This window comes from Macaca mulatta, chromosome 14 (assembly GCF_049350105.2).
Source record: "Macaca mulatta isolate MMU2019108-1 chromosome 14, T2T-MMU8v2.0, whole genome shotgun sequence".
NCBI classification, from domain to species: domain Eukaryota; kingdom Metazoa; phylum Chordata; class Mammalia; order Primates; family Cercopithecidae; genus Macaca; species Macaca mulatta.
In genome coordinates, this window is record NC_133419.1 from 30091078 (window position 1) to 30103713 (window position 12636).

A 12636-nucleotide genomic window follows, 5' to 3' on the forward strand; every position below is an offset into this window, starting at 1 on the left:
AAAGGAAGAAAATCAGGCACAGAAGGTATAATGGATTTCCCGAATTTTTAAAAGAAAGTGAGGGAGTTGACTTGCATACCCCAAATTCTTATGTTCTGGTCTCCGAAGCTAATACATAAATCTCAAAACAAGTGACTGTGATCTTTAAAACTGAATATTCTCCTTAAGAAAGCTAAAATAGGTCTTCAAAGGCCAATGAAAACTCCCCCACGCTTTCAGATGTGTTTATTATTAACTCATTAAGCATATGCCATTAAAGCCAAGCCGTCAAGAACAGAATGGAAAGGTTTCATACGTGCCTTTATTTATTTATTTATTTATTTTTTTGGTCAAGACTCCTTCAGAAAAATTTGGAATCTACACCTGTGTCAGTCATTTCATTGTGTTCACAATTTGCTAATTCATTTTTTGTCTTCAGAGATGGAAGCTACACTGCAGTTCCCAACACTACTTCAGCATAGAGCAAAAATGTGGAGCCAATTAACAGAGAAATCATTTTTGGCATTATTAGGCAATCAAAGGGGTTAACTAAAGTGAACTGTGGTTGAGATATTGAGAAATTCTTTTTCTTTTTGAATAAAAAAAGGAGATGAAAAACTTCATCTTCTTCTCAGTGGTTACTGTAGACAATGTCTTTTTACTAAAACGGGGTTTTCTACATTTTAAATGAGATTCAGGCTATCTTAGGGAATGAGCATTTGCCTTTTCGTATGATTAGTGTCTACCCCAAGAATAGTTCCATTGATGAAGATTTTCTATATTTTTTCAGATCTAGCTATGCTATTTCCTCATGAAAGTCCAAGACTTTTTATGACTGTGGTAATTTTAGAATATACATGAATAATCTTTCAGAGTCACAATTTTGCTACGTCATTAAAAAAAGCTTATTCCCGTTTTATAGTCTCTATATTAACCTTCTCCTGGGCTATACTAATCCATATATTAGAAAGAAGAAATCTGCTTATTGGTGCCATACAAGCAAACAAACAGATACCAGAGTTCATGATCCTTCTAAAGTCATAATGAACATTTGTGAGAATAGAAGGAACTTTAGGCTTTAATAACATCCCAGAGGTCAATCAAAATTATTCAACGCTGTCAAGAAAACATATGCTATGAGACAATAATAACTCATTACCAGCCATTTGTGTTGTTGTGTGAAGATGATTCTTGGACTCTGATGGTAGAAACAACCATGAAAACCAATCCTGGGTTTCTTGCCTCTTGGTTGCTGTCTCAGTTGCTGTAGCACTAGTGCTCATCAAAGCTGTTGTAATCATGATTGAATTGATTGTTGAAAGATTAATTAACAGTTCCTAAGAAATAGCATTGAATATGCTTGTACTGTTTTACTATTCAAGAGAATCATCTATATTTGATATAGATAGTGAAAAGAATGGGAAAAAGCAAAAAAGTTCCATTTTTTTTCAGAGGCTCAAACTGAAGTTTATAGAATGTCAGAGAGGGAAGGATCTTAAATGTCATCTGGTTCATGCTCCTTATCTTAAAGATTTAAAAATTGTGCTGGACAGAGCTTCTGACCTATCTGAAATCAGAAGCCTAATTAGCAAGAGTGAGGGCTCCAGGAACACATGAGAGCCATCTTCAAATTTTGAAAGTCTATATAATGTAAAAGAGGGATTAAATTTTTTGTCTCTGGATCCAGGAGGCCAAATTAGGATCTGTGGTGAAAATTTCAGGGAGATGAATATTCTTCCAAATGTTGGATTGAAAAAAGCAATAATCTGAACTATCCAACAATGAACTTCTTCATAAAGTATTATGTTTCCCATAGTCAGGAAGATCACTTGGCAGGAAAGTTGTGTAAGAGATTAAATTATTAGAAGTGTTGATTGAACCAGACCATTTAACATCCTTTCCAAATCTGAGAGTTTATGATTCTAAAACCCAGCTCTTCAGAGTCCTAGCTCCTTAATCTTCTATACAATCTTGGGCAACCAATACCATTCTCCAAGAATTTAGAATATGATATTTCTGCCAGCAATAGATACATAATCTTAACAATCCAACACACAGGGAAAATGACATAGAAGTAGAAGATTGAAAAATGTGCCTCTCCACTTTTCTCCATTTAGATTCCAAATCCTCTCACAACCTTGCCCAAGGTAATTTCTTATGTCAAACTATATTTTGCAAAGCAGAATAGGACATTTTGAGTCTCATTCTTTGAAAATAGGATAATCAATCAGGAAAGACAGACAGAGATGAAGTGACCCCAATGATCTTGCTAATAAGACCAGAAGCAAGAGTCTTGATTTAAAAATCTCCAAAGACCGCCATTTCTGCAACCAATAATGCACAAAAATGTGTATCAGAAGAATATGAGCTAACAGTAGACAAAAAACTGAGAACAAGTTCAAGCAGAGAGGCTGAAACCATCATCCCCAAACACAAAAGTAAGGTGAGTTAGATTTTTTTTTTTCAGCTATCAAGAAAGCCCAAAAATGACCTAAGATGAAATACTGCCAAAAAGACCTTTTCCTTCACATTCTTTGTCCTATGAAGATAAACATTGTCAACATTTAAAAATAGCATTTTCTTTATTCTGCAATTTCTCTATCCCTCCTCCCCACCCCTGCATGATCTTAGACATTGTGATATGGCAATAATAACATAACATGAGCACTATTTTCCTCATGATTATTTATAGAAGTAAAGAATATAATTTGTCCAATGTCATATAAGGCAAACAAATGCAAAGAATCATTTTTCCATGTTTATTACTCCCCTCTGCAGAAAGAATGCCTAGTTATTTTGGAGTATGGCCATTACCTCCATCAATGAAAGTTAATAAATGAAGGTGTCCTTGCAATCTCCCATTTTTACAGGCTTTGAATCGTTCTTCCCCAAAGCTCCTTTATCAATACACTTTGCAGGTATATAGAGCTAAGAGGCACACACCCAGGGAGCTAGTTAGAGGCCTAGATTCTGATATGGAGCAATAGGTCATTTCCTACATTTTACAGCTGAGATTTTAAGTGTTCAAAGAAGGGTTCAGGGCCTACACTTTGATGAGAGAAATCTGCATTTCCTTCTCTTATTATTGGCTGTGAGAATCAGAACAGCAGAAAGGAGAAGCCTGCACTTTCCAGCAGACTTCTTTCTAAAGGACATTTTCTCATTGAATCACACAGTCAATTCATTCATTTGTAGTTTTTCATAATTTCATTCATTCATTCAGAAGTATTCATTCATAGTTTTTCCTTCCTCTTATGGAAAATTCATTCTGATTCTACATACACATTGCCAAAAGGAAAACATACAGGACATTTAAGAATATCAGTCATATTCCCAGATCCACAGGCCTTTCTGATATACCAAGTGGTACAATACCCTATTCTCACTAAGAATGGTGAAGGAGATTTGACGTGATGATGGATGTCCTCTCCCCTAACACTAAAAGATCTGACATTCAGGAGTGCCGATAAGCAAAAGACGAAGCAGTTTACCTGTCATTGCTGTTGTTGTGAGATCCTGAGTCTTAGGCTATGAATTACCAAACCAGGACCAAATCCAGTTATTTTGCTTCTGTGCTGTTGTGTGGCTGTTTGAGTGCACAGTTGAAGTAACTGGATCAATTATGAAAATATCACTTAGTGATATTCCCTCTATAAGTCTTCACTTTCAGTTCTGTCTATATATGATGTCTGTATCTATTATTGAATGATAATTAGAAAAGAAAAATCTAGGCCTTGTTTTATCTTTCCAGACTCCTGACATCTCCCACTATCTTAGGACAACATCAGAAATGCAAATTCCACATGGGTATAAATTTCATGCTACTCATTCTTCAAACTGAACCTCCTGAATTCATGATCAAAGCAAAATCAAGCAGCAACTTAATAACCTGTGAAGGAAAGAAATTTTCTATTTTCTTGATTGGGCGACTGAGCCATGAACTGGAGGTTTTCGAAGCAGAATTTCGAACGATTGCTTTCATTCATTTATCTTTGGATTATCTTTGAGTTGCTAGTATGTATTTTTCACATCTGTCTAACATTGTACCCAGGTAGCTTGTGATGACAACTGGCATTTCAAAGCTCCACCCACATGCATCAGCCTCAGGTCAAACTTCATACTTGAGCAGGAACTTTGCAAAGAAAATGTGTTCAAAGTATAGAAATCAGATAAAGCTTCCTCAGGTATCCATCTACCATTTCTGTTACTTTTTATTCTAATTCAATATGTGTTTCTACCAAAAACCAGAGTAGCCAAAGTTAGAGAAATTCCACATTTTTCTCAGATTAGAGAAAATATCATCAGTAACATTTTGCAATTTAAAATCTCTCATTTGACTTTCAAGTTTGACTTGAGTCCAGCATATTTCCTTGTTGAAGTGGAATGGCAAAAACCATCAGGATAAATATCTAATTTAAGCCAGTTGAGATTTTAAAAGACCACTTTAAATTATATATCCCTTTGAAAATCTATGTTATGACCTCCTTCCTCAAAAAAGAGATGCTACGTATACACACACTCAAAATTTTGCATATTATTTCAGATGGTTCTAGAATGCCTTATGGTCTATCATTGAACCTACTGAAAGTCCATGAACCCTATGTTAAAAACTTTGACTCTACCTATATCAAATGCCAACAGGCATTTGTGCCCCACTGGCACAGTACCTTCTGTCCTCTAAATCAGGCTTGTCCAACCCACACCCTGCAGGCCACATGCGATCCAGGATGGCTTTGAATGTGGCCCAACAAAAATTCATAAACTTTCTTAAAACATTATGAGATTTTGTGTGTGTGTGTTATCCCATCAGCTATGGTTAGTGTTAGTGCATTTTATGTTTGGCCCAGGACAATTCTGCTTCTTCCAATGTGGCCCAGAGAAGCCAAAAGACTGGACACCCCTGCTGTAAAGGACACATTAGTTTAGAACAGAGAGTAGAGAAATAGAAGCCAATTTTACCCATGAAGCTTCCCGACAAACCTGAGCATCCCCTGGAAAATCCACAGACACCACATTCTCACCTCAGAAACTTTATTAAAGATGCATAGTTCCCACCACCCTCACCCAATAGTACACCAGGAAAAAATAGTACCAGAGGAAACAAACCTACAAGAACAAGATAGAAATAGGTGTTATTTTTGTTTTCCTGAAAGGAGTGGTATGAGGGGGAAAAATAGAAAAAGCTACTGCCTAGCCAGCAGAATTTCTAATTTTCCCCATCTAAATAGGCCATACCAGATCTGAAAAAAAAAAAAAAAGAAAGTATTCCTTTGACACCCAGAAGACAAGGAAATACAGTGTTCCAAGGCAAGAGTCAGTTTCCTGAATAAGTTTAGGTTTCTTGATCCCAGAGAGCTCCAGGTCACCAATAGGAAGAGGCTGATGACACTCAAGGTAAACAGCCTGCTGGAAGCCTAAAGCTACCCAGATGGTTATTCTGACTAGCTGTCCCTATTGCCACCCACTACAGGCCCTTCAGGAAGGAATGAGCCAGCCGAGCCAAAGACAGCCTTCTTCTATGCTCTTAGCCAGCACTCCTCTTGACCCCTGCCCTCCTGCAATGCATGAGGGAGGTTTTGCAATCACTCCCTCTCACTCTGTCCCAGCTCTCAGTCCAACAGTGATAAGGTTTTGCAAATCTCCTCACTGGACTTTAGAGATACAATTCTATTCAAAAGCCTATCGGTGTTGAGTTTTCCTGTCATGCCATTATGCTACGTTCAAGTTTCCACCAGGTTGTTTGCTTTGGTACCTTTCTTTGCATGAAGCGATCCACTTGGAGCTGCTACTGGCCCATTGGGTCCTACAGTACTTCAGTGACTCTCAGGTTAAACTTGGACTCATCTGGTAGACTCATTAGTCTCTTTCTTTTTTAGCTGCTGAAGGAAACTTAACTAATTTATCTGGGAGGAGAAAGGCACAATTCATTTCTCAGCCCAAATCCTGAACTATGTTTTAGTTAAGTCTTATAAACACTCCTTTTCCCTGATTTCTAAACTAATAGTATATGGTCTCCATGACGGTAAGTCCAACTCTGAATTCCTAGCATCCTAGAGCCATGTCTGGCATACAGAAGACCTCAAATATTGATTCAATGAATAAATATCTCAGTAATCTTTGCTTCTCTTCAATGTTACTTCCTACCCATGTTTATCCTTGGATCGCAATCATTCTAATAGGCCTGGTACATAGTAGGTTCTCAAAATACATTTGCTGACTAACTTAGGAAGGGAAGACACAGTTCTTAAGAGATATTCTATGAGGGTTAATAAAATGTGCTAATTGCCTTTTTAAAACACACATGAAATACTATTTTGTATAGGCTATTAGTGGCTTGAATGTTAGCTATGTATGGTCCCCATAACTTATGTTTTATCAGGATTTTCTTCTTTGGTGGGAAGCGGTACTTTAGGGTAGACCTATTCTGCTTCCTGCTGAGACCACTAATTATTGTGTTTGCCAGCATCTGACAAAATTGCATGCCATAATGATAAGCACCTTTGACATGGTTACTTTAAAAAGACAGGAACCCAAGAAGCAGTGAGTGGCTAGCAGCACTGCCTGCTTGGTTTGCAGAAGCCTCTCTCAAGAAGGGCTGCCCACGGGACTACCAACAATAAGCTGATGCAAACTCAAGAGGGCCAATCACCCAAGAAAGCATGGACAGCTTGAAAAAGCTGCTTTTTAAAAGGCTTCAAAGAATGTGCAGGGAGTGATGGGAACCCCAAGCCTATTTATATCATGCCCTCAGCCAGAGACTGACAGAAATTTAAAACACTATTGCACAAGTGACCTTATAAATGAAATCACAGTGCTGTGGGGGTTTCCCTGGTTTCTGGGTGGCGAGGAATAGAGAAGGGCCCTGTCTTGAGTATTCACAAGCTAGCGCATTTCTGCCACACTCTTTGGGGCCCACGTTTCACCCCTCAGGAGCTATAGCCAGGAAAAGAGAAAATCCACACCATACTAGGAAAACTGCTCCAGATGCAGATGTCCTATTTGCGTTTGATTAATCCTCCACTGGAGGAACATGGCCCATCTGGGAGCCCATTTCAAAACAAACTGTAGAAGAAAAGCAAAGAGGGAAACAGAGGAGACAAGAGATATGTAAACACTTTCCAGTGGAGCTGAAGCGCAAGGGGCACACTCCAAAGAAATCGAACGCAATGTTTACATACTTCCACTCTTGCAGCTCTGAGTAACGAATTACCCCCACACACCAAGTAAGTATTGAGAACATTCCCCAACAGGCTGGAATATAGAGCTCTTAAGCTGATTTGATTTCACCAGAAAACTCATCCAGATATGCTTCCTTGGACCAAAAATGAAGGAATTGTTGAGTAAATCATGGTTGATGAAAATCACTGAATATCACACTATCAATAGTTTAAGTGTAAATCAAGTTAAAACATAAAAAGCCACAGTTGACCCATGTATGCCTACAGTTCCATTATTGGAACGCTAAGCATGTGGGAGTTATTTATATCCTACTGCTCAAGGTCATCACCAAGTTCTGATTGCAAAAATTAAAAAAATTGCAACCTCAGGCATAAACGGGTTTTTAAAAAGGTGATAGTGGAGTGGTACGCAAACTGTATGATCCCGACTTTATGAAAACAATCTTATCCATAGGTGGATAAGAACAAGAAGGAAACATGAAAAAATGAAAATGGTTTTCATACCAGGCTTGAATTGTCACTGTATCTCTGGGGATAAGAGAATAAGGAGGGCTCTCCCCAAAATAAAACTTCCTATATGGCACTTCTTATGCCAAGGTAAGAAAAACAGTTATAGATGAGGAAAAAAAGGTAGGCAGTAGTAGTCAGTGCATACAGTTCACTGACAACCACAAGAGCCCACCTCCCCAGATGGCATCACCAGCTTCCAGCTGTCTAGAGATGAGGAAATCAGCATGTGAGTGTGCAATGCTCAGGAAGGTCAGAGACATTTTGCCAAGGAATTGCTATTGGGAAGCACAGTGATTTATTTTCCTTACTGGTAGCAGGGATTCTGTCTGTGCTGTCGGTGATCCAGGGACCGTCTTCGTCTGGGATGGGGTGTGCAGTAGAAAAGGTGTGAAAGATGTAACCTCCCGAAGTGCTGCTCCTTTCACTGGAGGATCCGCTGCTCACGTCATCGTCAGTAGGGTTGCTGGGGTAGATGTCTTCAGGATTCGTTCTGTATTCTCCTTTCTTGATATAGCGAGTGCCATCGGGGTTAACAATAGCTGGGAGAGAGAAAAGGTTCTTACAGAACTTCACAGCTCATATTTTGAGTTTGTGGATTAGCATTTAACATAGTGACTTCAAAGCTATTTTCCTCTGCTTTATGAAAATGAAAAACACCTATCTATCCAGTGATGGGACAGAGTGGCAGATGCACTTAGAAAGTGCAGCCTCCCATCCCCCCACACACCCTGGGGATGAGGCAGGAAACAAGGAAGTACTGGGGAGTCCCATCCCCATGTTTGAATCCCAGCTTCATAGAGCTCTGGACAAGGCAACTCTGAGCTTCAGTTTCCTCATTTGTAAAATGGGGATTAAGTGATACATTGTAAGTAAAGTGCTCAGCACAGTATTCAAAATACAGTGGGTGCTCAATAAATAATCATCCTCCCACTTGGTTCCCTACTCTCCCTTCTGAAGTACATATAAAATGTGTTGCTATTAATTCCATATATTCCTCCAAAAAGGATTTGAAGTAGCAGACTAATAGCCTCAGCAGGGAAGATACATCTGAAAATTGATGAAGATTTAGATTTTCTTTTTTAAGGGGCAAATTTTGTCTGCTTGTGCAAACACCCACTTCTGGCTAGGAAATCAGCAGGTCTAAATACAGACAGAGCCTTTGCAGTTCTCTGTGAAATTCAACCTGGAAATTAACAAGCACAGATATACACGAAGATCAACATCTGTGGTTTCAACAAGCAAATGACTAGAATGAACTGGAGAAGAAAAAGCCTGAATGGATTCATTCATTATTCCTCCCTAAAAGTATTTGCTGCTCTCAAGTCTGGGCCACTCACTACGCAAGTGAGATGAAATTATTTTCTGCTGTATTGCATTGATGGGACTAAAGGTTCTTTTTGGCCACCTATTTAGCTTGCTCAAATGGAACTTTTTTTTTTTGAGATGGTCTGTTGCCCAGGCTGGGGTACAGTGGTACAATCTCGGCATGCTGCAACCTCTGCCTCCTGGGTTCAAGCAGCTCTCCTGCCTCAGCCTCCCAAGTAGCTGGGACTACAAGTGCACGCCACCACACCCAGCTAATTTTTGTATTTTTAGTTGACATGGGGTTTCACCATGTTGGCCAGGCTGGTCTTGAACTCTTGACCTCAGGTAATCTGCCTGCCTCGGCCTGGGATTACAGGAGTGAGCCACTGTGCCAAGCCTCAAGTGGAACTATTAATAATACATAAATGAAAAAAAAAATCAATGTGTCAATCACCCTGGTAATCTCTGCTGGTGAGGATTTGACAAGGAAATATTGTTGACCAAACTCTTACAGGTCTGGACTTCAAAAGAGAACTGTGGGCATCAAAGAAACAGGGCATTTATTAAACATCTACTATGGGCTGGGCATACATTAGACATAGTGTCTTTTACAAATTTCCTGAAAATTCTCATAGGTTGTTCCATTATACGTATGAGAAAACTGAGGATCAGAAAAACTATGTCACTCCTCTAAAATCTCACACATGGTGAGGAACTGGGATTTCAAACCAGGCCTGACCAAGACAGCACATCTCATGTCATAGCCATCATGGTGTGAAGCCTCCCCTTCCTATCGCAAGGCACAGGTCAGGCACAATTCCTTACACAACAATGTGGGGCTGGGTTTGTATGGTCTACAAAGATTCTCATCCGTCTGCCACTGCAACATCATGCCCATGCACACTGTCAGTGTCCAGCTGTGAGGAAGCAGAAATCAGACCTCCTCAACACTGTACTGTTTCCCATTAAATGAGGCTCAGAGGCAGTAAGATCAGGGTTAGCAGACTAGCCTATTTGAAAGTTCTGGTTCAGATTTTCTGATTTCTAAAATGCTGGAATAGGCCAGGCATGGTGGCTCATGCCCGTAACCCTGGCACTTGGGAGGTTGAGGAGGGAGGATTGCTTGAGCCCAGGAGTTCAAGACCAGCCTGGACAACATAGTGAGACCCCCATGTCTATTTTTAAAAAGTGCATGAATATATACATCTGTGGATAATCAAATATCAGGATGATTTAAGATGGATGTGGTATAAATAATGTCAAAACTCATATCAGGAAGTTTATATCCTTCATGATTATCTTTCAATACTTCAGTTATATCAAACATGAAATTGCTAATTGGGGCCAAAATGCCCCTATGCCCGACACTTATTAATCCCCCTTTATAAGAGAGAACATGACTCAGACCCAGAGTTTTCAGCAGCTACAAATTAAGAACATTATTTAATTTTTCTTACATTTTAATATGTTATTAAGGTTGCCTTCTATTGATGATGTGGTGTTGGTTTTCCATGTGCAATTTCTTTTTAAAAATAAATGCATTTTAAGTAGAAAACAATGGGTCAATTAAATAAAAAAATCAAGTAAATGATAGCATTGTATATATAGAGATACCAAAAACATGTGAAAGTTGGTTTCGAATGACTGAAGTTTGAGGAACGATGCATGAGTGTAAACCAGAGAGCAGTTTCAAGTCATTGCAGAAAAAAGGGAAGGGACACTGAATTAAAGCCAACTGTCCTTAGTCTTAGGGAAATGACTAATTTTTTTTTTTTTTTTTTTTTTTTTTCTGAAATGGAGTCTCACTCTGTTGCCCAGGCTGGAGTGCAGTGGCGCAATCTCAGCTCATTACAACCTCTGCCTCCTAGGTTCAAGCCATTCTCCTGCCTCAGCCTCCCGAGTAGCTGGGATTACAGGTGCCTGTCACTACACCCAGCTAATTTTTTGTATTTTTAGTAGAGATAAGGTTTCGCCATATTGGTCAGGCTGGTCTCAAACTTCTGACCTCAAGTGATCCAACCACCTCAGCCTCCCAAAGTGCTGGGATTACAGAAGTAAGCCACCACACCTGGCCTAATGTTCTATTCAAATATACCATAGAGAACCCACCTGAGCCCCTTCCCCAAAATAGGAAAATTCAATTAAGATTAGAAGAGAGACATACTTATGGTAATTGGTCCATCAAAGGCATTGGGCAGGTCTGTGACTGATGTACAATCTTCTTTAGGTGGAGCTATGGGGTAGGAGAAAAAAAAGGATGAGAACACTTTAAAAATATGAGGAAAATCTATTCTCATTTTTATTAGTCAGTTAGGATGGAGTTTTATTATAACTTGTCCCAAATAATTTTCTTTTTCCAAAACTCCGTAAGTTGGCTAGGAATTTCTCTGTCTTCTGTGATGCGTTTTCCATTTTTACTTGATTTCATAAATTTCTGGAACTTATGAAATTTCCAGAAATTTCCCCACCCCCATGAATTCATTCATTAATAAATGTACATTCTATATCAGGCACTGTGGAAGCCTGAGATAGACATGGCTCCTTCTCTAATGCAAACACATTAGGGAGGATTTTTAAAGTTTGTGATTATAAAGGTAATGCAGGAACATTGTAAAAAATTTAAAAGTAAAGTATGAACTATCATGAGAAGATCATTTATAATCTGGGCAATCCACCGAAATGATGAGAAAACATGACAGACCCACAATCAAATGTTTATCAACATGAACAGCCTGACAATCTGAAGGTTAAAATAACATAATCATAACAAAGAATTTACTCAGCTGAAATATTAAAAACCAAATGAATCTCTAGTCTTTCATTAATGTAGTAATGTATTTATTAATTTAGCTGATCTTTTGAAGTGCTTACTCTGTATAGACAGCTTCTCAGCATGTTGCTTCTGAGGTTGACCACCTTTGGCCTAGGTGCCCACAATATTTTTCAAGGTTACTGTTTTGGCATATCTCATTATTGGTATTTCTGGATTTTTTCCTCTTGTTCTCCATTTATCCTCTGCTCTTTCATCCCTTTCTTTAGGAATAAATATTTCTGCCTGAATCTTGGACCTGACTGATCATCCACAGATGTTACTGGTAGCCCTCTGAGCAGCACTGTCTCAAGCCCCCTGACAACAGGCCCTGAAACTTCCACCCTGCATTTCATTCCTTGTGTCTTAAAAGCAGACTGCAGAGTAGCTGAAGCAACCTTCCATTCATGCCAAAGTGCTTTATTCTGTGACTAGACCTTGAATTGAGCTCTAAAGCCTCAGAGAGCTTTAAACTGGTTTTGCTGCTGTAGAAAGGTTAAGTCCATTTGTGCATTACAGTTTTTGTACTGTGTGTGTGCATACGTAAATGTAAAATGGAAATTTATTTGTTAGGTTAGTTTCTCCCAGAATTGCTCCTGGCAAAGAGGAAGAAGGAGATGGATGGGTGGAGACGGATAGATGGATAGAGAGAGGGAGGGAGGAAGAGAGGCAGACAGACAGACTGCTATCACAAGTATTTTAAGTGTCCTGCTATAATTTTTGCGTGCGCATAAAAGTGAATAGAAACACAAGTTGAACAAAACAGGTTTTGTTTGCTTCCTAGTACATGCGAGCATCTTTTCCCACAGATAAAAGAGGATAACCTTAACCTGCCCATTTCTTTGGCCTCATAGT

At 39.1% G+C, this 12636-nt stretch overlaps 1 protein-coding gene across 23 annotated transcripts in view; it reads right to left on the reverse strand.

Annotated features, from left to right (window-relative positions):
- Positions 1-12636, reverse strand: part of CD44 (CD44 molecule) — a 91292-nt gene that overhangs the window by 33686 nt on the left and 44970 nt on the right. For 15 of the 23 annotated variants that reach the window (XM_015114538.3, XM_028833521.2, XM_028833520.2 and 12 more), the window contains exons 4-5: positions 11137-11205; positions 7976-8206 (exon numbers count right to left, since the gene is read on the reverse strand). In XM_015114538.3, coding sequence (XP_014970024.1) covers positions 7976-8206; positions 11137-11205 — 300 coding nt within the window. Of the gene's footprint in view, positions 1-1138; positions 1268-7975; positions 8207-11136; positions 11206-12636 lie in introns of all 23 variants that reach the window. The other 8 variants (XM_077963097.1, XM_015114532.3, XM_077963095.1 and 5 more) reach the window with 1 other exon arrangement.